The sequence below is a fragment of the Gallinula chloropus genome (genome assembly GCF_964237585.1).
Source record: "Gallinula chloropus genome assembly, chromosome: 6".
Classification (NCBI taxonomy): Eukaryota; Metazoa; Chordata; class Aves; order Gruiformes; family Rallidae; genus Gallinula; species Gallinula chloropus.
This window is the reverse complement of record NC_140091.1, coordinates 24,347,903-24,373,524: the sequence shown is the minus strand read 5'-3', so window position 1 is coordinate 24,373,524 and position 25,622 is coordinate 24,347,903. Positions and strand designations below refer to the sequence as shown.

At 52.4% G+C, this 25,622-nt stretch overlaps 3 protein-coding genes and 1 long non-coding RNA gene across 4 annotated transcripts; all 4 read right to left on the bottom strand.

Annotated features, from left to right (window-relative positions):
- Positions 1-4,032: 4,032 nt before the first annotated feature.
- On the bottom strand, positions 4,033-5,048 carry LOC311193454 (histone H2A.V-like; the record flags this gene model as incomplete). Its single annotated transcript, XM_084266284.1, has 4 exons — positions 4,033-4,106; positions 4,313-4,442; positions 4,529-4,642; positions 4,941-5,048. The coding sequence occupies 4 exons, from the start codon at positions 5,046-5,048 to the stop codon at positions 4,033-4,035; spliced, it is 426 nt and encodes a 141-aa protein (XP_084122410.1).
- Positions 5,049-9,048: 4,000 nt separating this feature from the next.
- Positions 9,049-10,064, bottom strand: LOC311193453 (histone H2A.V-like; the record flags this gene model as incomplete). Its single annotated transcript, XM_084266283.1, has 4 exons — positions 9,049-9,122; positions 9,329-9,458; positions 9,545-9,658; positions 9,957-10,064. 4 exons carry the CDS (start codon positions 10,062-10,064, stop codon positions 9,049-9,051), a joined length of 426 nt encoding a protein of 141 aa, XP_084122409.1.
- Positions 10,065-10,227: 163 nt separating this feature from the next.
- LOC311193452 (histone H2A.V-like) lies at positions 10,228-16,069 on the bottom strand (the record flags this gene model as incomplete). Its single annotated transcript, XM_084266282.1, has 5 exons — positions 10,228-10,259; positions 14,333-14,462; positions 14,549-14,662; positions 14,983-15,060; positions 15,995-16,069. 5 exons carry the CDS (start codon positions 16,067-16,069, stop codon positions 10,228-10,230), a joined length of 429 nt encoding a protein of 142 aa, XP_084122408.1.
- Positions 16,070-22,035: 5,966 nt separating this feature from the next.
- On the bottom strand, positions 22,036-24,193 carry LOC311193316. The gene is made up of 2 exons (XR_014617383.1): positions 24,078-24,193; positions 22,036-22,827 (listed from the first exon to the last, which is right to left on the bottom strand). It is a non-coding gene; the product is annotated as an uncharacterized lncRNA (long non-coding RNA).
- Between the last annotated feature and the right edge of the window lie 1,429 nt (positions 24,194-25,622).

Here is a 25,622-nt window from a genome sequence, read left to right as displayed (position 1 = left end):
TTAGACTTTCAGGTCGTCACAGCATACTCAACAGGTGCGGTTTCACCTCCCGGAGCAACCAGAGAGGTGGGTGTTACTGAGACTGAGGGGGCTCTTAAACTCAGATAGTTGGTTTAGAAAGAATCAAGGTTTTCCTGTTCTGTTATTGCTTTCCTTCTAGGCAAAGGACCCATGCTTCTCGTCACAGAGTTGCAGATGCCGTGGCAATTTGTGAACAATGCCATATGATAGAATTCTATGAATTGTTAGGAGCTCTTGTTATTTTGGTTTTGGTTTTGGTTGTGGCTGGTTTCTATTGTTGTTACAGCTGTGTTGACCAATAAAGTTCAGTTTTGTTCAGTTAACCAAGAGTTTGAATATAACCTGAATTCTTCTACAGAAAATGCAATAACCCTTTTAAATTTGCAAAAGCAACATTTCCCAGCATTTTCCACACGGGGGACTGCTGGTCCCAGCTCCCATGGGAATTACTGGGGGTGGAGGAGATTTGCCAAGATCCCCTTCTCCAGGGGCTTGGATTTCACGTGATGGAAACTAACTGTCAGCCCCATTCACCCGTACTCAAAACTGAAGTCCTCCTCCTGGCCTTTGCAGACACATGGGAGCTGCAGCTCTTGCTGGGCATGTACCTGGCTGCTCTCCTGAGCAAGAGTTTAAGGATCATTGTTGTAGCCTACGACTCCACAGGCCCATTAACTTCTTTGTTTTCAACCTCTTGTTGAGTGTGTGGTGGGCTGACCTGGCAGCAGGCCTGGCGGCGGCCTAGCTCTCTTCACCAAAGACATAGGCCCTGACAATACCCTCGTGTTCCCCTGAGACAGGAAAAGTTACTCATGTTGAGAGGATTTTAATAATCACATTCTCCAAACACAGCAGCCTTGATGACAGGGGTACAGACTGCCCTAAACCAAGGAGAGGTTATGGGAAGGTACATGGGAGTAACAGAACATGTTAAGAACCAGCCATAATATGACCAATGGTAAACTAACGATATTTAGCGATGTTTATCAGAACTCGTTGTAATCACTAACCAATCGGTGTGGTGTAAACAGTGTATGCAACCAATTAGCAGTTTTTTAGCTTGCCAAAGCAAGCTAAGACTAGGCCCCTTTCAGGCCTGTGTGCTCCACCCGCCCCCCTGTTGGTTGCATCATGCACGTTCCATGGGCCACATGCCACGGGCCCTGCTCTGAGTCCCCCTTCCCCCCTGGGCTGGGCTGGGCTGCTGCCAGGGACCCATGCCGCTGCCAAATTCCCTTGTTTTGCAATAGTTCAGAGATCTTGCCGTTTTCCTTTTGCCAGACAGGTACTCGGTTGACTTCCCACCCTTTCCATTCCCAAGGGAAGCCATTCAGTACATCCCTTGAATATAGAGAAAGTGTCGGGATAGGTATGGACAGGAGAAGGAGATTGTGCCTCGTGGTGAAACACACCCCATGCTGCTGCCAGTTCTCCTCCTTGAACACGACCCTCCCCTTCAGCGATGATATTTTGCAGGGCAACAGCTCGATGTTCCCATGTTTTGCCCTCTCTTTTAGCAGAAGCATCTGTAAACCAAGCATTCAGTAACTGTTCTGAAAATGGGGGGGAGGTGTGTGTGTGGTATGACTTACACCCCAGGGGAATTTGTTCTGGTTTCGGTTTCTAAAGCAGCTCTTTCCTGAAGAGCCAGGGTTTTGGCTGCACCCTCTGAAACTGTAAAGCTCTTACAGTGACATTCTATCCAAGAGCAGCGTTTTCTCCCTGAAGCTCTTGGAGACACCCTGTCAGGGGGTGGTGTCCCAGCCGATACAGATTTTATTACTTTGAATGCACCCCTAAGTACAACTGCTTGTTTACGTAGGGTGCATTTGGTTTCTCACAAGGCTAGGCTAAGCACAAACCTCCCTTTTTCCCAGGTAGAATAGCGCTTCTCAGCACCCTTAAAGCTTCGAGAATAAGGCCTGTGCACTTGGCAGAGGAGCTGCTCCTGGGCAGAGCTGTCTCCCGGCAGTGCTGTGGGTTGGCATGAGCATAGTCCCTCTATCCCAGGAGCCCAGCCCAGCTCAGCAGGAAAAGACCAGTTCTTGTAGGCTCCCTCCTGGTGTCTCAGGCCTCATGGGGATCATTCTACGCTGTCAACTCTGACGTTGCCTCCCTTGGCGGGGGAGAAATCCTTCTGTCCAGCAGAGTTGTTTCTCCTGCTCAAACCAGAGCTAGGCAGGAGAAGCAATGTTCCTGGTCTGGATCCACATGAGACAGGACCCCCAGGCAGGGACCGGGAGGGGACTCTTTCCCCTGTGAAAGGAAGGGAGTCAGGCAAGTCACTCCAGTCACCTCATCCTTGCTTTGAGGCCTGTGGCTGGAAGGGGATGCAGCTCTGGCCTATGACTTTCACAAACCCAGCGGAAATGGGATTCCTCTTCCCCAGTTCTGGTGGGCACAAACTAGGCACCTTCTTCCAGGGTCCCAGCTCCCATGGGGTGGGAGGAGATTTGCCAAGATCCCCTTCTCCAGGGGCTTGGATTTCACGTGATGGAAACTAACTGTCAGCCCCATTCACCCGTACCCAAAACTGAAGTCCTCCTCCTGGCCTTTGCAGACACATGGGAGCTGCAGCTCTTGCTGGGCATCTACCTGGCTGCTCTCCTGAGCAAGAGTTTAAGGATCATTGTTGTAGCCTACGACTCCACAGGCCCATTAACTTCTTTGTTTTCAACCTCTTGTTGAGAGTGTGGTGGGCTGACCTGGCAGCAGGCCTGGCGGCGGCCTAGCTCTCTTCACCAAAGACATAGGCCCTGACAATACCCTCGTGTTCCCCTGAGACAGGAAAAGTTACTCATGTTGAGAGGATTTTAATAATCACATTCTCCAAACACAGCAGCCCTGATGACAGGGGTACAGACTGCCCTAAACCAAGGAGAAGTTATGGTGAAGATTGATCCCAGGCGAAGGACAGAGAGGTTGAGGAGAAAGAAGTAGTACGTGGGGGTGTGGAGGCTGGAGGATGCCAGGAGGAGGAACTCGGTCACTGAGCTGCCATTGGACATTTGCTTTCTCTGAGCAAGGGACACTGTCAAAAGAGAAGACAGTGACAAGTTCGGGTAGTCTTCTCTGAGCCATGTCTCTTGGACCTTTGTTCTTGGACAGCTCCCTGCCACCCACCCACCCACCCACCCACCCTTTTAATTCTCTAGATCTTCAGCTCTGTGGCTTGAGCTCTGTTTGGTGCTGGCTGAGCATGCAATGGAAGTAGGGCCTTGCCCACATGCTTCCAAAGACTCAGATCTGCTCTCCAGCAGCAGATTCATGGGAACATTCAGGCAAGGAAGATCCTAGTGTTTGTTTTTCTTCTGGTTAAAGTGTTTCTAACACAGAAAGGCTTGTCAGTACCTGTACTCCCAGTGCTAAGACAGGGGTATGACAGAAAAGAGCCTGAGAGTTTGTTTTTTAATGCATTCCTCCATCTCACCTGTGGAATATTCTTGGAGATCAGAAACAATCAGCATTTCTGCCACACTGACAGAGAACACAGTGAGGCTTGTGAGTCAAGAGGAGAGCTTGTGGATAATTATTTGGAATTTGCATAGGGGTGGGGACACGGATGCATTTGGCATGGGACAGGCTGCCCCACCGCCCAGGGAAGCCAGATACCCCCACCCCACACCTCCCTTCCTTTGTGCCCTAACCCACCCATGGCTGCCCCAGCACCCCTCCCTAACCCTGAACAACCCCTGCATGCCCCAAGAAAGGTGGACTTCAGCAGGGATTCTTATAAAAAAATGTTTATCTATCCCATTTTCATATAAAACGCCAGGGAGCAGACGACCCCCTCGCTTAAACCAAGATACCACTTTTTCTCTCCTCCCCCAAACTCAAGCCCAAACCCATCTTTCCTCCTCTGACAGACAATGGTCTCTGATCTCCCTTTTATTTATTACAACAATAAAAACAACAAAAATCCAGCAGCAACAACAGCAGCAACAACAACAATGAATTCCCAACATTTCTTCTGTCCCAGGGATGGCATAAGAGGAGGGAGCGGGCTGCTTGTCAGTTCTTCCCTCTGCGCCGTCTTCTGCTGCCCTGCTTTCCAGTCAGGCACTTGTGGATGTGGGGGATGACACCTGCACATACAAGAGGAGGATTCCCATCAGACTTCCTAAAAGCCTCTTAGAGACACCCTCAATTCCCAGCCGAATTTGGTGACGTGTCTCCTCCTGCCGTGGCTCCGGTATTTCCCGTCATTGCCAAATTCCTGTTTTCCCACAGTTCTCCCCTCTAAAATTCCCCGCGGGAAGGAGGGAAAGGGAGCAGCAAGGGCGATCCCCACCTCCTCCAGGAATGGTGGCTTTGACTAGGGAATCCAGCTCCTGGTCTCCACGAATAGCCAGCTGCAAATGGCGAGGGGTGATGCGCTTGGCTTTCATGTCCTTTGAGACTTTCCCTGCCAACTCTAACACCTGCAAAGACACTGGGGATGATGCTGAGGGAAAGGACGGGTCTCCCAGCTCCCCGCCCAGGCCTCCGCAGGAAGGCGAGGACCTACCTCGGTAGTGATATATTCCAGCACGGCTGCGCTGTAGACAGCAGCTGTAGCGCCCACTCGCCGACGGCTGGTTGTGCGAGTTTTTAAATGCCTGTGGATCCTTCCCACATGGAACTGGGGTGAAAAAACCAACACTTCATTGGCACCTGTAGCCCCTTAGAAATTTGCATACTAAAGCCCCTTACCTAGCCACCAATTTTTAACCCCACCCCGCCTATCCACAGCTTCTGGGAGCTCCTGTAACGCGTCTGCCGCGACGACACAAATCCCAAAAGATTACATTTCCCACGCACTCAAAAACCAAACAAAGACAAAAAAAGGAGGGGAGAGGCCGAGGCGTGCCCCCAGAAGTGGAGGTCCCCCACCCAGGGATACGTGGTTTCCCTCACCAGCCTGAGTGGCTGGGCCATACCTGGAGTCCTGCTCTCTGGGAGCGTGACACGGCCTTTGCTTTGGCCTTGCCACTATGCTTCCACACTTTTCCACCCGCCTGCAATGGAAAAATCCACCTATTAATCATCGTAATTCATCCTGAGAAACCTGCTGCACCATAATCCAGAGGCAAATATGCTCTTGGCCACAACAGGAAACTCGTGGCCTCTCAAACTATCCAAAAAGAGGGAAATTTGAGGGGATGTGTCAGGTGTGAGGGGTGTGGCGGCTGCTTTATCACTCCAGGGGTCTCATTTTCTGCTCCCACTGTTCCTCTTATTTTCTAGAAAAAGCCAAAAAGGGGGGGAAACAGCCCCAAACACCCCCCAGATTTTGCTGTGTTTTCGGGGTGGGTTTGGGATTTTCTCCAGCCACAGTGAGAACGGTTTGATTCCAGATTCATTTTCTCAGCATGGAAGGGACGTGTGAGTCGGAAAGTAAACCCTGACCTGCAGGATTCCAGGACAATTCCCATCCTGCTCAGCAAGTAGCAGCAAAAAGGGAGCAGCTTCCCTCCCAAACCATAACCGGGGAGGTAAAGGCAGCCGCCGCGCCTCCCATCCTTTGACAGCCCCAGGGACACAGTGGCTCAACCGCTCGCCTGCCACTGACCCGATCGGCGGGGTTCAGGGCTGTGGGGAAGCAGCACACATCCTCTCTGGGATGGGCTCGCCAGTGCCGGTGAGACGTTTTGATTGCACAACATGGCAGCCCTGTGGAGCACGAGGGCAATGGGGGAAGGGGGCCGAGGAGCAGTTTTTAGCTGGCTTCCCGGCATCCCGTCACGGGAAGGCTCCCGGGGAGTCCCTTGGGAAGGGCAGGTCATGGCACTGTGACCACCGGCATCCCCAGAAGATCCCAGTAGACCTGGCCTGGCCACCGCTCTCACCCCTCACCATTTAAGCACCGTCCTCTCTTGAGTTCAGGTTCCAAGTTGGCACTGCAGCTGCCTCAGGAGGTACTGGAAAATAACCCTCCGGAAGATGAGGAGGAAGCCCGGCCTGCCACAGCCACCTGAAGCCCATCAAGGCATCCCATATGGATCTGAACATTTCCCTGCTCGCAGTACTGGTCCTCGGTCTCTCACAGGAGTTCCGCCTTGCAGACAGCTCCACGGCTGTGGCACCTCTGCCCAGGGCACACAGGGAATGAGGGCAAGAGGCTGCTCGGCGGCTGGAGCCATGGGGCATGGTGATGCGGGCACTTGGCAGCACAGTGCCCACTGGACGGGCAGCCCGTGGAGCCAGTGTTTTGGCCGCCCCCCTTGTTTGTTGCATCACGCAACCAGGGACCCATGCCGCTGCCAAATTCCCTTGCTTTTCAATAGTTCAGAGATCTTGCCGTTTTCCTTTTGCCATACAGGTACTCGGTTGACTTCCCACCCTTTCCATTCCCAAGGGAAGCCATTCAGTACATCCCTTGAATACAGAGAAAGAGTCGGGATAGGTATGGACAGGAGAAGGAGATTGTGCTTCGTGGTGAAACACACCCCATGCTGCTGCCAGTTCTCCTCCTTGAACACGACCCTCCCCTTCAGCGACGATATTTTGCAAGGCAACCGCTCGATGTTCCCATGTTTTGCCCTCTCTTTTAGCAGAAGCATCTGTAAACCAAGCATTCAGTAACTGTTCTGAAAATGGGGGGGAGGTGTGTGTGTGGTATGACTTACACCCCAGGGGAATTTGTTCTGGTTTCGGTTTCTAAAGCAGCTCTTTCCTGAAGAGCCAGGGTTTTGGCTGCACCCTCTGAAACTGTAAAGCTCTTACAGTGACATTCTATCCAAGAGCAGCGTTTTCTCCCTGAAGCTCTTGGAGACACCCTGTCAGGGGGTGGTGTCCCAGCCGATACAGATTTTATTACTTTGAATGCACCCCTAAGTACAACTGCTTGTTTACGTAGGGTGCATTTGGTTTCTCACAAGGCTAGGCTAAGCACAAACCTCCCTTTTTCCCAGGTAGAATAGCGCTTCTCAGCACCCTTAAAGCTTCGAGAATAAGGCCTGTGCACTTGGCAGAGGAGCTGCTCCTGGGCAGAGCTGTCTCCCGGCAGTGCTGTGGGTTGGCATGAGCATAGTCCCTCTATCCCAGGAGCCCAGCCCAGCTCAGCAGGAAAAGACCAGTTCTTGTAGGCTCCCTCCTGGTGTCTCAGGCCTCATGGGGATCATTCTACGCTGTCAACTCTGACGTTGCCTCCCTTGGCGGGGGAGAAATCCTTCTGTCCAGCAGAGTTGTTTCTCCTGCTCAAACCAGAGCTAGGCAGGAGAAGCAATGTTCCTGGTCTGGATCCACATGAGACAGGACCCCCAGGCAGGGACCGGGAGGGGACTCTTTCCCCTGTGAAAGGAAGGGAGTCAGGCAAGTCACTCCAGTCACCTCATCCTTGCTTTGAGGCCTGTGGCTGGAAGGGGATGCAGCTCTGGCCTATGACTTTCACAAACCCAGCGGAAATGGGATTCCTCTTCCCCAGTTCTGGTGGGCACAAACTAGGCACCTTCTTCCAGGGTCCCAGCTCCCATGGGGTGGGAGGAGATTTGCCAAGATCCCCTTCTCCAGGGGCTTGGATTTCACGTGATGGAAACTAACTGTCAGCCCCATTCACCCGTACCCAAAACTGAAGTCCTCCTCCTGGCCTTTGCAGACACATGGGAGCTGCAGCTCTTGCTGGGCATCTACCTGGCTGCTCTCCTGAGCAAGAGTTTAAGGATCATTGTTGTAGCCTACGACTCCACAGGCCCATTAACTTCTTTGTTTTCAACCTCTTGTTGAGAGTGTGGTGGGCTGACCTGGCAGCAGGCCTGGCGGCGGCCTAGCTCTCTTCACCAAAGACATAGGCCCTGACAATACCCTCGTGTTCCCCTGAGACAGGAAAAGTTACTCATGTTGAGAGGATTTTAATAATCACATTCTCCAAACACAGCAGCCCTGATGACAGGGGTACAGACTGCCCTAAACCAAGGAGAAGTTATGGTGAAGATTGATCCCAGGCGAAGGACAGAGAGGTTGAGGAGAAAGAAGTAGTACGTGGGGGTGTGGAGGCTGGAGGATGCCAGGAGGAGGAACTCGGTCACTGAGCTGCCATTGGACATTTGCTTTCTCTGAGCAAGGGACACTGTCAAAAGAGAAGACAGTGACAAGTTCGGGTAGTCTTCTCTGAGCCATGTCTCTTGGACCTTTGTTCTTGGACAGCTCCCTGCCACCCACCCACCCACCCACCCACCCTTTTAATTCTCTAGATCTTCAGCTCTGTGGCTTGAGCTCTGTTTGGTGCTGGCTGAGCATGCAATGGAAGTAGGGCCTTGCCCACATGCTTCCAAAGACTCAGATCTGCTCTCCAGCAGCAGATTCATGGGAACATTCAGGCAAGGAAGATCCTAGTGTTTGTTTTTCTTCTGGTTAAAGTGTTTCTAACACAGAAAGGCTTGTCAGTACCTGTACTCCCAGTGCTAAGACAGGGGTATGACAGAAAAGAGCCTGAGAGTTTGTTTTTTAATGCATTCCTCCATCTCACCTGTGGAATATTCTTGGAGATCAGAAACAATCAGCATTTCTGCCACACTCAAGGAGAACACAGTGAGGCTTGTGAGTCAAGAGGAGAGCTTGTGGATAATTATTTGGAATTTGCATAGGGGTGGGGACACGGATGCATTTGGCATGGGACAGGCTGCCCCACCGCCCAGGGAAGCCAGATACCCCCACCCCACACCTCCCTTCCTTTGTGCCCTAACCCACCCATGGCTGCCCCAGCACCCCTCCCTAACCCTGAACAACCCCTGCATGCCCCAAGAAAGGTGGACTTCAGCAGGGATTCTTATAAAAAAATGTTTATCTATCCCATTTTCATATAAAACGCCAGGGAGCAGACGACCCCCTCGCTTAAACCAAGATACCACTTTTTCTCTCCTCCCCCAAACTCAAGCCCAAACCCATCTTTCCTCCTCTGACAGACAATGGTCTCTGATCTCCCTTTTATTTATTACAACAATAAAAACAACAAAAATCCAGCAGCAACAACAGCAGCAACAACAACAATGAATTCCCAACATTTCTTCTGTCCCAGGGATGGCATAAGAGGAGGGAGCGGGCTGCTTGTCAGTTCTTCCCTCTGCGCCGTCTTCTGCTGCCCTGCTTTCCAGTCAGGCACTTGTGGATGTGGGGGATGACACCTGCACATACAAGAGGAGGATTCCCATCAGACTTCCTAAAAGCCTCTTAGAGACACCCTCAATTCCCAGCCGAATTTGGTGACGTGTCTCCTCCTGCCGTGGCTCCGGTATTTCCCGTCATTGCCAAATTCCTGTTTTCCCACAGTTCTCCCCTCTAAAATTCCCCGCGGGAAGGAGGGAAAGGGAGCAGCAAGGGCGATCCCCACCTCCTCCAGGAATGGTGGCTTTGACTAGGGAATCCAGCTCCTGGTCTCCACGAATAGCCAGCTGCAAATGGCGAGGGGTGATGCGCTTGGCTTTCATGTCCTTTGAGACTTTCCCTGCCAACTCTAACACCTGCAAAGACACTGGGGATGATGCTGAGGGAAAGGACGGGTCTCCCAGCTCCCCGCCCAGGCCTCCGCAGGAAGGCGAGGACCTACCTCGGTAGTGATATATTCCAGCACGGCTGCGCTGTAGACAGCAGCTGTAGCGCCCACTCGCCGACGGCTGGTTGTGCGAGTTTTTAAATGCCTGTGGATCCTTCCCACATGGAACTGGGGTGAAAAAACCAACACTTCATTGGCACCTGTAGCCCCTTAGAAATTTGCATACTAAAGCCCCTTACCTAGCCACCAATTTTTAACCCCACCCCGCCTATCCACAGCTTCTGGGAGCTCCTGTAACGCGTCTGCCGCGACGACACAAATCCCAAAAGATTACATTTCCCACGCACTCAAAAACCAAACAAAGACAAAAAAAGGAGGGGAGAGGCCGAGGCGTGCCCCCAGAAGTGGAGGTCCCCCACCCAGGGATACGTGGTTTCCCTCACCAGCCTGAGTGGCTGGGCCATACCTGGAGTCCTGCTCTCTGGGAGCGTGACACGGCCTTTGCTTTGGCCTTGCCACTATGCTTCCACACTTTTCCACCCGCCTGCAATGGAAAAATCCACCTATTAATCATCGTAATTCATCCTGAGAAACCTGCTGCACCATAATCCAGAGGCAAATATGCTCTTGGCCACAACAGGAAACTCGTGGCCTCTCAAACTATCCAAAAAGAGGGAAATTTGAGGGGATGTGTCAGGTGTGAGGGGTGTGGCGGCTGCTTTATCACTCCAGGGGTCTCATTTTCTGCTCCCACTGTTCCTCTTATTTTCTAGAAAAAGCCAAAAAGGGGGGGAAACAGCCCCAAACACCCCCCAGATTTTGCTGTGTTTTCGGGGTGGGTTTGGGATTTTCTCCAGCCACAGTGAGAACGGTTTGATTCCAGATTCATTTTCTCAGCATGGAAGGGACGTGTGAGTCGGAAAGTAAACCCTGACCTGCAGGATTCCAGGACAATTCCCATCCTGCTCAGCAAGTAGCAGCAAAAAGGGAGCAGCTTCCCTCCCAAACCATAACCGGGGAGGTAAAGGCAGCCGCCGCGCCTCCCATCCTTTGACAGCCCCAGGGACACAGTGGCTCAACCGCTCGCCTGCCACTGACCCGATCGGCGGGGTTCAGGGCTGTGGGGAAGCAGCACACATCCTCTCTGGGATGGGCTCGCCAGTGCCGGTGAGACGTTTTGATTGCACAACATGGCAGCCCTGTGGAGCACGAGGGCAATGGGGGAAGGGGGCCGAGGAGCAGTTTTTAGCTGGCTTCCCGGCATCCCGTCACGGGAAGGCTCCCGGGGAGTCCCTTGGGAAGGGCAGGTCATGGCACCGTGACCACCGGCATCCCCAGAAGATCCCAGTAGACCTGGCCTGGCCACCGCTCTCACCCCTCACCATTTAAGCACCGTCCTCTCTTGAGTTCAGGTTCCAAGTTGGCACTGCAGCTGCCTCAGGAGGTACTGGAAAATAACCCTCCGGAAGATGAGGAGGAAGCCTGGCCTGCCACAGCCACCTGAAGCCCATCAAGGCATCCCATATGGATCTGAACATTTCCCTGCTCGCAGTACTGGTCCTCGGTCTCTCACAGGAGTTCCGCCTTGCAGACAGCTCCACGGCTGTGGCGCCTCTGCCCAGGGCACACAGGGAATGAGGGCAAGAGGCTGCTCGGCGGCTGGAGCCATGGGGCATGGTGATGCGGGCACTTGGCAGCACAGTGCCCACTGGACGGGCAGCCCGTGGAGCCAGTGTTTTGGCCGCCCCCCTTGTTTGTTGCATCACGCAACCAGGGACCCATGCCGCTGCCAAATTCCCTTGCTTTTCAATAGTTCAGAGATCTTGCCGTTTTCCTTTTGCTATACAGGTACTCGGTTGACTTCCCACCCTTTCCATTCCCAAGGGAAGCCATTCAGTACATCCCTTGAATACAGAGAAAGAGTCGGGATAGGTATGGACAGGAGAAGGAGATTGTGCTTCGTGGTGAAACACACCCCATGCTGCTGCCAGTTCTCCTCCTTGAACACGACCCTCCCCTTCAGCGACGATATTTTGCAAGGCAACCGCTCGATGTTCCCATGTTTTGCCCTCTCTTTTAGCAGAAGCATCTGTAAACCAAGCATTCAGTAACTGTTCTGAAAATGGGGGGGAGGTGTGTGTGTGGTATGACTTACACCCCAGGGGAATTTGTTCTGGTTTCGGTTTCTAAAGCAGCTCTTTCCTGAAGAGCCAGGGTTTTGGCTGCACCCTCTGAAACTGTAAAGCTCTTACAGTGACATTCTATCCAAGAGCAGCGTTTTCTCCCTGAAGCTCTTGGAGACACCCTGTCAGGGGGTGGTGTCCCAGCCGATACAGATTTTATTACTTTGAATGCACCCCTAAGTACAACTGCTTGTTTACGTAGGGTGCATTTGGTTTCTCACAAGGCTAGGCTAAGCACAAACCTCCCTTTTTCCCAGGTAGAATAGCGCTTCTCAGCACCCTTAAAGCTTCGAGAATAAGGCCTGTGCGCTAGGCAGGGGAGCTGCTCCTGGGCAGATCTGTCTCCCGGCAGCGCTGTGGGTTGGCATGAGCATAGTCCCTCTATCCCAGGAGCCCAGCCCAGCTCAGCAGGAAAAGACCAGTTCTTGTAGGCTCCCTCCTGGTGTCTCAGGCCTCATGGGGATCATTCTACGCTGTCAACTCTGACGTTGCCTCCCTTGGCGGGGGAGAAATCCTTCTGTCCAGCAGAGTTGTTTCTCCTGCTCAAACCAGAGCTAGGCAGGAGAAGCAATGTTCCTGGTCTGGATCCACATGAGACAGGACCCCCAGGCAGGGACCGGGAGGGGACTCTTTCCCCTGTGAAAGGAAGGGAGTCAGGCAAGTCACTCCAGTCACCTCATCCTTGCTTTGAGGCCTGTGGCTGGAAGGGGATGCAGCTCTGGCCTATGACTTTCACAAACCCAGCGGAAATGGGATTCCTCTTCCCCAGTTCTGGTGGGCACAAACTAGGCACCTTCTTCCAGGGTCCCAGCTCCCATGGGGTGGGAGGAGATTTGCCAAGATCCCCTTCTCCAGGGGCTTGGATTTCACGTGATGGAAACTAACTGTCAGCCCCATTCACCCGTACCCAAAACTGAAGTCCTCCTCCTGGCCTTTGCAGACACATGGGAGCTGCAGCTCTTGCTGGGCATCTACCTGGCTGCTCTCCTGAGCAAGAGTTTAAGGATCATTGTTGTAGCCTACGACTCCACAGGCCCATTAACTTCTTTGTTTTCAACCTCTTGTTGAGAGTGTGGTGGGCTGACCTGGCAGCAGGCCTGGCGGCGGCCTAGCTCTCTTCACCAAAGACATAGGCCCTGACAATACCCTCGTGTTCCCCTGAGACAGGAAAAGTTACTCATGTTGAGAGGATTTTAATAATCACATTCTCCAAACACAGCAGCCCTGATGACAGGGGTACAGACTGCCCTAAACCAAGGAGAAGTTATGGTGAAGATTGATCCCAGGCGAAGGACAGAGAGGTTGAGGAGAAAGAAGTAGTACGTGGGGGTGTGGAGGCTGGAGGATGCCAGGAGGAGGAACTCGGTCACTGAGCTGCCATTGGACACTTGCTTTCTCTGAGCAAGGGACACTGTCAAAAGAGAAGACAGTGACAAGTTCGGGTAGTCTTCTCTGAGCCATGTCTCTTGGACCTTTGTTCTTGGACAGCTCCCTGCCACCCACCCTTTTAATTCTCTAGATCTTCAGCTCTGTGGCTTGAGCTCTGTTTGGTGCTGGCTGAGCATGCAATGGAAGTAGGGCCTTGCCCACATGCTTCCAAAGACTCAGATCTGCTCTCCAGCAGCAGATTCATGGGAACATTCAGGCAGGGAAGATCCTAGTGTTTGTTTTTCTTCTGGTTAAAGTGTTTCTAACACAGAAAGGCTTGTCAATACCTGTACTCCCAGTGCTAAGACAGGGGTATGACACAAGAGAGTCAGAGAGATTGTTTTTTAATGCATTCCTCCATCTCACCTGTGGAATATTCTTGGAGATCAGAAACAATCAGCATTTCTGCCACACTCAAGGAGAACACAGTGAGGCTTGTGAGTCAAGAGGAGAGCTTGTGGATAATTATTTGGAATTTGCATAGGGGTGGGGACACGGATGCATTTGGCATGGGACAGGCTGCCCCACCGCCCAGGGGAGCCAGATACCCCCAACCTGCACCTCCCTTCCTTTGTGCCCTAACCCACCCATGGGTGCACCAGCACCCCTCCCTAACCCTGAACAACCCCTGCATGCCCCAAGAAAGGTGGACTTCAGCAGGGATTTTTGTAAAAAAACGTTTATCCATCCCATTTTCATATAAAACGCCAGGGAGCAGACGACCCCCTCGCTTAAACTGAGATACAACTTTGTCTCACCTCCCCGAAACTCAAGCCCAAACCCATCTTTCCTCCTCTGACAGACAATGGTCTCTGATCTCCCTTTTATTTATTACAACAATAAAAACAACAACAAAAACAACAGCTACAACAACAACAACAAAAACAACAACGAATTCCCAATGTTTCTTCTGTCCCAGGGATGGTAAAAGAGGAGGGAGCGGGCTGCTTCTCAGTTCTTCCCTCTGCGCCGTCTTCTTCTGCCCTGCTTTCTAATCAGGCACTTGTGGATGTGAGGGACGGCACCTGCACATACAAGAGGAGGATTCCCATCAGACATCCTAAAAGCCTCTTAGAGACACCCGCAATTCCCAGCCGAATTTGGTGACGTGTCTCCTCCTGCCGTGGCTCAGGTATTTCCCGTCGTTGCCAAATTCCCGTGGTCCCACAGTTCTCCCCTCTAAAATTCCCCGCGGGAAGGAGGGAAAGGGAGCAGCAAGGGCGATACCCACCTCCTCCAGCAATGGTGGCTTTGATTAGGGAATCCAGCTCCTGGTCTCCACGAATAGCCAGCTGCAAATGGCGAGGGGTGATGCGCTTGGCTTTCATGTCCTTTGAGATTTTCCCTGCCAGCTGTAACACCTGCAAAGACACTGGGGATGATGCTGAGGGAAAGGACGGGTCTCCCAGCTCCCCGCCCAGGCCTCCGCAGGAAGGCGAGGACCTACCTCGGCAGTGATATATTCCAGCACGGCTGCGCTGTAGACAGCAGCTGTAGCGCCCACTCGCCGACGGCTGGTTGTGCGAGTTTTTAAATACCTGTGGATCCTTCCCACAGGGAACTGGGGTGAAAACGACCAACACTTCGTTAGCACCTATAGCCCCTTAGAAATTTGCGTACTAAAGCCCCTTATCCATTTGCATAATTACACTGTATGCCACCAATTTTTAACCCCACCCCGCCTATCCACAGCTTCTGGGAGCTCCTGTAACCCAGCTGCCGTGACGACACAAATCCCAAAAGACTACATTTCCCACGCACTCAAAAACCAAACAAAGACAAAAAAAGGGGGGGGAGAGGCCGAGGCGTGCCCCCAGAAGTGGAGGTCCCCCACCCAGGGAGGCGTGGTTTCCCTCACCAGCGTGAGCGGCTGGGCCTTACCTGGAGTCCTGCTCTCTGGGAGCGTGACACGGCCTTTGCTTTGGCCTTGCCACTATGCTTCCCCGCTTTTCCACCCGCCTGCAATGGAGAAATCCACCTATTAATCATCTTAATTCATCCTGAGAAACCTGCTGCACCATAATCCAGGGGCAAATATGCTCTTGGCCACAACAGGAAACTCGTGGCCTCTCAAACTATCCAAAAAGAAGCAAACTTGAGGGGATGAGGCAGGTGTGAGGGGTGTGGCGGCTGCTTTATCACCCCAGGGGTCTCATTTCCTGCTCCATATATTCCCGTTGTTTTCCAAAAAGAGCCAAAAAGGGTGGAAAACTGCTCCCAACGCCCCCCAGGTTTTGCTGTGGTTTCGGGGTGGGTTTGGGATTTTCTCCAGCCACAGTGAGAATGGTTTGATTCCAGACTCATTTTCTCAGCTTGGAAGGGACGTGCGAGTCGGAAAGTAAACCCTGACCTGCAGGATTCCAGGGCAATTCCCATCCTGCTCAGCAAGTAGCAGCAAAAAGGGAGCAGCTTCCCTCCCAAACCATAACCGGGGAGGTAAAGGCAGCCGCCGCGCCTCCCATCCTTTGACAGCCCCAGGGACACAGTGGCTCAACCGCTCGCCTGCCACTGACCCGATCGGCGGGGTTCAGGGCTGTGGGGAAGCAGCACACATCCTCTCTGGGAGGGGCTCGCCAGTGCCGGCGAGACGTTTTGATTGTACAACATGGCAGCCCTGTGGAGCACAAGGGCAATGGGGGAAGGGGGCCGAGGAGCAGTTTTTAGCTGGCTTCCCAGCATCCCGTCACGGGAAGGCTCCCGGGTAGTACTTTGGGAAGGGCAGGGTATGGCACTGTGACCAAGGTCACAGATCGGTGACAGGAACCCATCACCAGACCTGCCTGTTGTTCCCGTGTCCCCCCCACCCCCGCAGCAGCTCAGGCCCCTTGCTGAGTGGAGCTGCGGCTCTGCGCGACTCCGGCCATGGCTCCCCACTGGCAGTGGCAGCTCCAACCTTCACCCGAACAGCCCTGTCACCTCCAGGCTGGTGCCGGATGCCCTGCCCAGGCTGCCGCACTGCTGCATTCATCCTCCTATCGGCCCCAGTACTGGCCTCGGTACCCACCCTGCAACCCTCTCCAGCAACCCCAGAGGATCCCAGTAGATCCGGCCTGGCCAGCGCTCTCACCCCTCACCATTTTACCACCATCCTCTCTTGAGTTTGGGTCCCAAGTTGCCACTGCATGTGCCTCAGGAGGTGCCGGAGAATAACCCACCGGAGTGTGAGGAGGAAGCGCGGCCTGCCACAGCCACCCAAAGGCCATCAAGGCATCCCATATGGATTTGAACATTTCCCTGCTCGCAGTACTGGTCCTCGGTCTCTCCCAGGAGTTCTGCCTTGCAGACAGCTCCACAGCTGTGGCGCCTCTGCCAAGGGCACACAGGGAATGAGGGCAAGAGGCTGCTCGGCAGCTGGAGCCATGGGGCAAGGTGACGCGGGCACTTGGCAACGCAGTGCCCACTGGACGGGCAGCCCGTGGAGCCAATGGGAGAAGAGCCCTTTCAGGCCTGTGTGCTCCACCCGCCCCCCTGTTTGTTGCATCATGCACGTTCCATGGGCCACATGCCATGGGCCCTGCTCTGAGCCCCCCTTCCCCCCTGGGCTGGGCTGCTGCCAGGGACCCATGCCGCTGCCAAATTCCCTTGCTTTTCAATAGTTCAGAGATCTTGCCGTTTTCCTTTTGCCATACAGGTACTCGGTTGACTTCCCACCCTTTCCATTCCCAAGGGTAGCCATTCAGTACGTGCCTTGAATACAGAGAAAGAGTCGGGATAGGTATGGACAGGAGAAGGAGATTGTGCCTCGTGGTGAAACACACCCCATGCTGCTACCAGTTCTCCTCCTTGAACATGACCCTTCAGCGATGGTATTTTATTTGGTCTTTATTTGCAAGGCAACCGCTCGATATTCCCATGTTTTGCCCTCTCTTTTAGCAGAAGCATCCGTAAACCAAGAATTCAGTAACTGTTCCGAAAGGAATGACTCTTTGGGAGCCCATGGGAGAGGCTTCTGCTCCTCATGCACACCTGGGAGTTTGTGAGACAAATCCAGCATTTTAGTTTTCATTGTGATAAATCTCTCCTAACTTCTGTTGTTCACTTCTGCAACACTTTTCTATAGCCAGAGGCAGCAGATGTCCAACAGCAGCTCCATCAGCCTTTTTTTTTTCCCTCATTCCCTTCGCTTCTTTTATTGTTTTTCCCCTTTTATCTGCTGCTTCTTCTCTCTAAGCCTGTCTCTGAGCCAAAGCAATTTGCATGCATCCAAGGAAGGATCTGCCATTAGTGCTGATCTGTCTGTCCTCTTAGTTAAGATATATTTAGCCATCGCCTCTGGGGCTTTTTTTGTTGGGTTGTTGGGGGTTTTTGTATTGTTTTGTTGGGGTGTTTGTTTGGTTTTTTTTTTTTTGTTTTTGGGTTTTTTTTTTGCTGTTCAGTGGCTTTAAGGAGCAGGTGCCAGCAACAGAATGACAAGATTAAAAATACCTGCTGTCAGATAGCTCTCCCTATGCAGATGCTTATTGCTTAACCCTACTGAAGAGCTCTGAATAATAGAAATATTGCACCTACTGCATCCCATGCTGGTGCCCTGCCCATCCTTGCACAGCATCTCCCTCCCCATCGAAGGGGCTGACCCATGGGAGCTGAGCTGCTAGCTGGGGGGTTGCTGGGGTTGTGGGGGGGTGGTGGCGGCCACAGCAGAGAGTCTGTCCTGGCCTTAGTGGGGAGGATGTCATCAGAACAGCCCAACCCTGTTCCTGCACCTGAGTTCAGCGCCCACGAGAACATGCGCGATCTACTGCGCACGCGCCGACTCCTGCCCGCAGCGCTCCCAGTTACCCGCCAGGCGCATGCGCAAGGTGCACCTCCCGGCGTGTCGGGGGGCGGCACTCCGGGCAGCTTCAGCGCACTTTACTGCGCATGCTCCTCGCTCCTGCGGCGCTACCGCGGCACCGTCACTACGCAGCGTCCGAGCGCCGCTTTAAAGCCGCGCGCTTCAGCCACAGCCAGTCCCGCGCAGCAGCAGCAGCACCAGCACCGGCAGCAGCGGCGGCAGCAGCTGCAGCACCGGCAGCGGCAGCAGCGGCGGCAGCAGCTGCAGCACCGGCAGCGGCAGCGGCACCAAGCTTTTGCCCTCAGCTGTGCACGGCCTTAAGGCAAGAGCAGTGCCCCTCACACAGCCCTGCTTTTAGCTGCTGCCCAGCAGTCACACACTTGCCAGCTTCTCGTACTGCCCGGCTACAGAACCGGCGTGGGGACACCCAGGAAGCGGGGAGGGGACAGGGACAGGGCACGTCACCCAAACTAAGCAGAGGGGGACTCCACACCAGTGACATCGTGCTTGGTGTAAAGGGAGGCTGGTGGGGGGGAGGGCAGCAGGGGGCTGGAGCGCACGGCTCCAGGGTGTGTGCTCTGGGGACAGTCCGGCTTTGGGGCAGCTCTGAGCTGTACAGCCTGAGCCCTGCAGTTTGGGGAGAAGCTGCACCGTGCATCACCAGTTTCAATCTATTTTGCTACAAAGTCCTCTTTTTGCTAATTCTCTATTACTTCCAGCTAAACTCTCCTCATCCCTGCACAGTAGAATTGCACCTTTGGTTTTCTTTTCCCTCCCCTTTCCAGCCCCCTCCCCCTTGCATGGAGCACCCATGCGTGCGGCCCTACCAACCCCCTTTGCTCATGTTCTGAAAGGAGCCTGAACTAGACTGACACCACATTTTAGTCCTGAACTGGGCTCTCTCTGCTCCTTCTCTTCCGATTTCCTCTTCTGACCCACCGGCTTCTGTCAAGACCAACAGACACAAACACTGACCCAGACCGCGATACGCCCAGCTCAAATAACAGTGCTGGAACCCCCAGCCCTGGGGTTACGGTGCCACGTTCTCATGGGGAACACGAGGTCCCTGATATGGGGCTTTCTAACAAGGTGCTCGCAAAGGGCTAAAGGGCACTTGCTAACAAGATCCTTGTTAAAGGGGGGCTTACTAACAGGATGGTTTGAAGTGCCATAGTGGTTATGTCAGAGGTGACCCTGCCTAAACAATGTCTCACTTGAACAACTCCTAGTTAGTCTTGAGTGATTAGTGTTCTTGAGATAATTTAAAGCGGACCCAGGACTGATAAGGAGGTGGCATCCCAAGGAAGATGGTGCCTGCGACAGAGAAGGAGGAAACATCCCAAGGATAATTGTGCCCATCTGGAACAATCACAACTACGCATGTGCCAGGGGAAGGAGGTGAAAAAGTTCAACCCGATGAAGACTTTGAGCCTTCCTTGCTGAGACCCCCTGACGACCACCACCATGAGACAATGCACAGGTGCAGTTGGGAGGAGTGTATGGAAATGACTTCTTGGGACTCATTTTAACACAAAGCAGGACAGGTTACGCATATGTATAGGTGTGTTGGGAAATGCCATTAATATGTAACATTCTATTGTACATAGTTCAGGTGAATTGCCGTGTTTGGTGTGCATGTCTGTGGTGGAGCAACCCCCATGCACCCAGTGCTGAATAAACACACCTGCTTTGTAACTCTCTGTGCGTTGTGAAGTTTCTGCACATCATTCCTGAGCTCTCCCCTGTAGCAGGGAAAGAAGAGAAACCTCAGAGACTTTCAGTGCAATGCTCTAAAGCCAGCCAGAGATTCGTTCCTGCATCTGAAACGTTAAAATCCCACTTGGAGTTACAGAATTCTCTCTCTCATTAAAAAAATACCTCAAAAAACGACCCTGACAGTTTACCTGCAACTGCTGTAACATGGTACTCGTTGTAAAAATCAGCTCACTGAATATTGTCATCATGAGTGGCCAGTGTATAAATGAAATAACAGAAAGTGACCTTCGAATGGAACCTTGAACTGTAACACTGTTCTGGAGTTAATATCATTTTGTAAAAGAAAAGGAAAATGGGACAAGGTGCCCTATGTGGATTTACACTTTTACTTAAGAGAGAAAGAGTGGAAAAAGAATGCAAATCCATCAACCAAGAAATGTCTCTTACCATCAAAGACAAAAAGGTTCAAGGACTTTGCTCTGCATGTACCTCTACCAAAACATGCTGTAAACATTTGGCCTTAAGAGGAATTGACAGAATTAGATATTGCTACCACTGCCCCAGTAATTCCTGCTGTACCTTCCTCTGAGCATGGAAGATTTAAAATAAGCTAAAAAGAGAAAAAAGAAGAAACAGGTTACATTTCTGGTGGACATGGGAGCAGCGTTCTCAGTGTCGGTTCTCAGTGTCGAATAAACAAAAGGGAAAACTGGAATTAAAATGGCAAATATGGTGGGAACCACAGGGAAAGGGGAAAACTGGCCCTTCTTACAACCCTTGAATTTGCAATTTGGAAACAAACTTTTAACTTGTAAATTGCTGTATGTTCCAGAAAGTCCAATACCCTTAATTGGAATGAATCTATTATCTAAACTGAACACATAAATTGTTTCTGAAAAGGGGGAATTGTTGTTAAAAATCAAAAGATACAAGAAATAACCCCAGAAATAAGTTATGCAGTGGTCCTTGCCCTATGGAAAACCAACATCCCAGGGAAATCTAAATTAGCATAGCCAGTACAAACTGAATTGCAAGAAAGTGCAAAACCAGTTAGGATTAAACAATAGCCAGTGAAACCTGAGGCAAAACAGGGAATAAAAAAAGTTGATAGTTTTTGAAATATAAGATTTTAAGAGAGTGTGAATTTTGCAGTTGTTGTGAGTGGTTTGAGAAGCAATCCTGCACTGTAAAGCACATCAAGTGAAAAGAACAAAAATAGCAAAAATTCAGAAGGACGGTGAACAACTATCAAGAGTCAGGTAACATTGCCTCCCTTAATCATGAGAGAAATATTGCAAACAAGACATCAAAATGCCATCGTGGTGCAGATGCCCTTGTGATGTTCCTAAGGAGGCACTTGGTGTCAGTCTGAATGCTGGAAAGGGCTGAGTCAGTAACAGCAAACTGCAAGGTATGTTTAAACAATCCAGTAGGACAACAGAAAACTCAAATGGGTAAGTTAAAGACAGGGGTGAATCTGGGAGATTACTGATGTTACAGAGGTACCTAAATGTAATGGCCAGAAGTATGTTTTGGTTGGGCTTGACACTTTTCCTGGATGGCCAGAAGCCTTTCCCTGTCGCACCAATCAAGCTAAGGAAACAGTGAATTGGCTCCTACGGGAGATTATTCCTAGATCTGGAATACCTTTTGGGATACCACCTGATAGAGGACCACATTTTGTGGCCACAGCGGTGCAGAACATGGGCAAAATCCTAGGAATGCCCTGGGATTCGCACGCCTCCTGAAGACCGTGGCCTAGTGGGAAAGCGGAAAAGAGGAATCCAACTTTGAAACGACAAATTGGCTTCTCGACAGATATTGCTAAATTGAAAGGGCCTCAGGCACTTCCACTGACACTGTTATGAAGAATAAAACCCCGAAGCAGAATGTCAGTAAGTCAAAGTATGGAAAACCACATGAAACTCCTAATGCAAATACGCACGTCACGGAAAAACAGGATGTGTCATCATTTGCTGTCTCCTGGAAAGACTCCAGCCAGACTCCACAGAGCGTAGCGGTGTAGAGTCGACCCCTGACGCTGGAGAATCCAGCACACAAGTTTCGACCTGAAGACCTGGAATGAAAAACCTCACAAGGAAAGCAGAATGGACCCTACCAAGTGTCGTTAAGCACCTTTACTCCAATCAAGATTGCTGAATCAGATGCTTGGATCCACGACACCACAGCGAAGCAGGCGACACCCACTAGCTGGACAATGGTTGGAAATCCAGAGACTTTAAAGTTAACGTGATTAACAAACTTGTTTTTCTGTTTGCTCTGCAGTCTAGGATGGTGGAAGCACGAATAAAAGAGAAATCATCATCAAACCAAGAGCAGGTAGCAAATAGTACTCAGAGACAAACCTGTATCTTGAGTGATTGAGAAATAAAAGGAGGTGAACAAGCTCAGACAAGGAAATAAATACAAACCAAATACCAATAGAAGTAAAAAAAAAAGTAATTATAATTTGATTAAAGAACTTGTAAATTGGCAAAATATATCACAAATTACTTTAGGACGGCCTATATTATGCTCCATTGGAAGAAATCTCCCTTTAAAGGAAATAAAACTTGGCATCTGGCACAAGTGACAATTTGACATTCAGTAAAGCAGCAATTTGATTATGTGAAAGCACTGAGTATAATTATCAATACTTTCAAAGGGGGGAAATGTTACAGTCACCCTAGTAAGACACTTTAATGTCTAGGTTATTTTGGTTGTAGTTTAGGATATGATTTGGATTTTAAAGGAGCTACAGCTGCTATGAGAATATACAGCACGTTAGGACTTTTAGGAACAAGAAAGAAAGAACTCCCCTCAAAAGGGAGAATCAGGCAGCTGGGTTTCCTCCCCCGAAAGGCAAGCCTGGGTCTGGAGGAGCAGCGGGGAACCCCAGCCACGCGAAGCACCGTAACTTATTCTCCAGAGCTCCTAAACCCGTCTGCAGACTCTCAGCAGCAGCAGCAGGACTTGCTTTTCCAGTGAATGTGTTTTCTGCACGGTCACCAACTTGACTTGAATCTTTTCAACGCCCACGAAGTCTGGTGTGGGAAGAAGCACGCCCGGTTCCTGAGGATTCCTCTGCCGCACCAGCTGCGGGTTTTCCTGTAGCTCTTTCCAAGACGCATCTGCAGCGTGAAACTCTGCAGTTTCAACGTCGCTTCAGTGGGGCCCTTCAACGGCTTCAGAAGACGCTTGCGCACGGCCTTCTCCAGGACAGCATTTGCCAGCATCTGCAAGGGCAAAGCACAAGTCCAGCTCAGCTCCTCCTCTCCAGCAGAGCTGAGCCCAACGTAACCATTCCCAAAACAGACACCCGAGTGTGAAACCTACATGCTGGCCCCACTCGTTACACCAGCTGAGGTTGCAGATGTTTGCTGACAAGGAAACAGAAGGCAGAGCAGAATTTGCACTGTTTTCATTTACAGTGATGTGGTAAAGAAATAACCCCCCCCATCCAACGCCTGAGCCCACCCAGACCAGAAAAACAAAAATTAAAATTAAAGAAAACCCTGCAAGCCATGGAAACCCCAAAAACCCAATTAAAAAAAAAACCCAAATCCCAAACAAACCCAAACCAACCCAAAATAAGAAAAACACAAACCAAAATCACCTCCAAACCAAAAGCCAAGAAACCCGGAAACCCCGGACACCACAGAAACCACAACAGAAACCCTAAGGCCTCCTCCACCCAAACAACCCCCCCGAGACAGCAAACCCACAAGCCGCAAGTATGAAGAGACACAAACCCACACAAACCCCGCAGACACCCCCCGTGTCCCCAAAACCCTGAAAAACCCGCCAGCCCCAAAGCGACCTCCCCTATCCCACTAAAACAGCCCCACAAGCCTGCACCGGCCCCACTAACCCCAGGCCCAAGGCAAAGCCCCACAGAACCCCGATAGTCCCAACACCCAGCGAAAACCACAAGCCTGAACAGAAACCCCGCACCGCCTCCTTCCCCCCCGCCTCCCCGACCCCGCCGAGCACCAAACCCAAACAGCTGCCGAGCGCGGCCCCAACGGCAGCCCCGACCCCACGCCCCGGACACGCTCAGAATGCTCGGGAAGGGCTCAGCAGCGCCCCGCCCCGCCCGCCCCCTTCCACGGGGGAGCGATGGCAGGCGCTGAGGAACCTGCCCGGGCTGACTCGCCTCACCCGTGCCGGCTGCTCGGGGAAGGGGAGCTCTGGCCTGGTCGCACCCCCCGAGCCCCCGCGGCGACCCGCGGCGCGCACGGCCCGCGAAACGCGGAGCTCCCCCCTCCCGGCCCAGACACCCCGCCGGAAGCCGCGCAGAAACGTCCCGGCAACGGACCGGCGCCGGGAGAACGCCGGCCGCGGGCGGCGGAAGAGAAGGCGCGGCGCCTCGCCGCCCGCGGGCCCCGCACCGGCCCCGCGGAGCCCCGGCCCGCCGCGACCCCTCGCGCCGCGAACCGCTGGGCCCCGGACGACCCCGCGCGGGGCGGCGGAGGCGGCGCCTCACCGGGAGGGAGCGCGGAGCCGGCGGCAGCGCTCGGCACGCAGCGCGGCGTCACGCAGCCGGGACCGGCGGCCAGAACCCCGGCCAAGTTCGCGCGCTCCTTCCACGGCGGATGCCCGGCCGGGTGCGAGCCCGACTGTGCGTGCACCGGGCGCAACTCCCGGCATCCCGCGGGACGCCACAGCGCCCCAGAGCGCATGCGCAGGATACTCCGGGCAGCTTCAGCGCGCCCTGCTGCGCATGCTCATCGGTCCCGCGGCGCTACCGCGGCGCGGTCGCCAGGCATGGCACGCGCTTTTAAGCGCTCTGCCGCTCGAGCCGCGACGCCCGGCCGCAGCACCGCAGCGAGTCCGTAAGGAGGCAGAACGCAGCGGGTTTCGTGCGCTGCACCACCCGGCCGCAGCACCGAGCTCATTGTGCCCGCTCTCCTGCGCATGCGCAAAGTACACGGTCCCGGCTTCCGCGGGGCATCACATCGCCCCAGAGCGCATGCGCAGAGTACTCCGGGCAGCTTCACCCCGCTCTAGTGCGCATGCTCCTCCGGCCCGCGTCGTGGTCGCTAGGCAACGGCCGCGCGCTCGTTCTGTCCCCAGGAAGCTGGGAGGGGACAGGGACAGGGCAGTGCACCCGAACTCTGAGCACAGTTAAAAACGACCCCGACGGTTTACCTGCAACTACTGTAGCATTTCCGTGACAGATGGCAGAGCCATAGAGTCTGCTTCACACAGATTCGTAGCTGAACCTCTGCCAGCTTCTGCCTTCCTGTCTCAATCCTGTTTGGGGAGTTTCACATTCCAACCGTGCCATAGAGAGCTAAACAGACAAAGCCACGGCTCCACCAAGACATTAACCCCCTCCATAGTTCCTTGTAAGTTTGTGCACTGGGCAATGTCTGACCTAAGAAGGTGAAGAGACTTGCTAAGGGCCAGGTGCACACCTGTTGCATGATGATATACATACACAAGGACATATGTTGCCCCATATGAATTGAAATATGATGAAAGACTGAAATATAGATGTCTCTGCCTATTCTTTGTGCTAAGAACATCTGTTACCCTTATTCTGATCTGGAATAGTAATAGTCTAAAAAAATACCAGAGTGCACTTATGCTCCTTTAAAGCTTCTGCAGTCAACTTGCTGGTTTACTGAGGAAGAACATGTGTGTGGAAAAACAGAACATTCTCCTGCCTATGGCTATCTTTAGGATAGGCTCCTTCTTACTGTTTTGTGCACGTCCTTGATTTTGCCTGCTAAAGAAAAAATCTAAGGTCTTCTGAAAGCCCGAGTGACCATCAGTAACACTGATGCTCTTGAGAAAGAGCAGATTTTCTTGTGAACAGTGGTTTGGAAAGCTATGAAAACAAAGAACATTGAATGAATCTGAGAGATACATACTATTCTTTGAGAAGTGTATAACAAATATATGGGACCTGAAAAGCCACAAGAGAAGAGAGATTAGAATGACTGGTTCTTGTGCCAGAGGTATATGTAAAATATATCTATAGTGATATATTCATTATACAGCTATAGCACTAATCCTGGGCTGC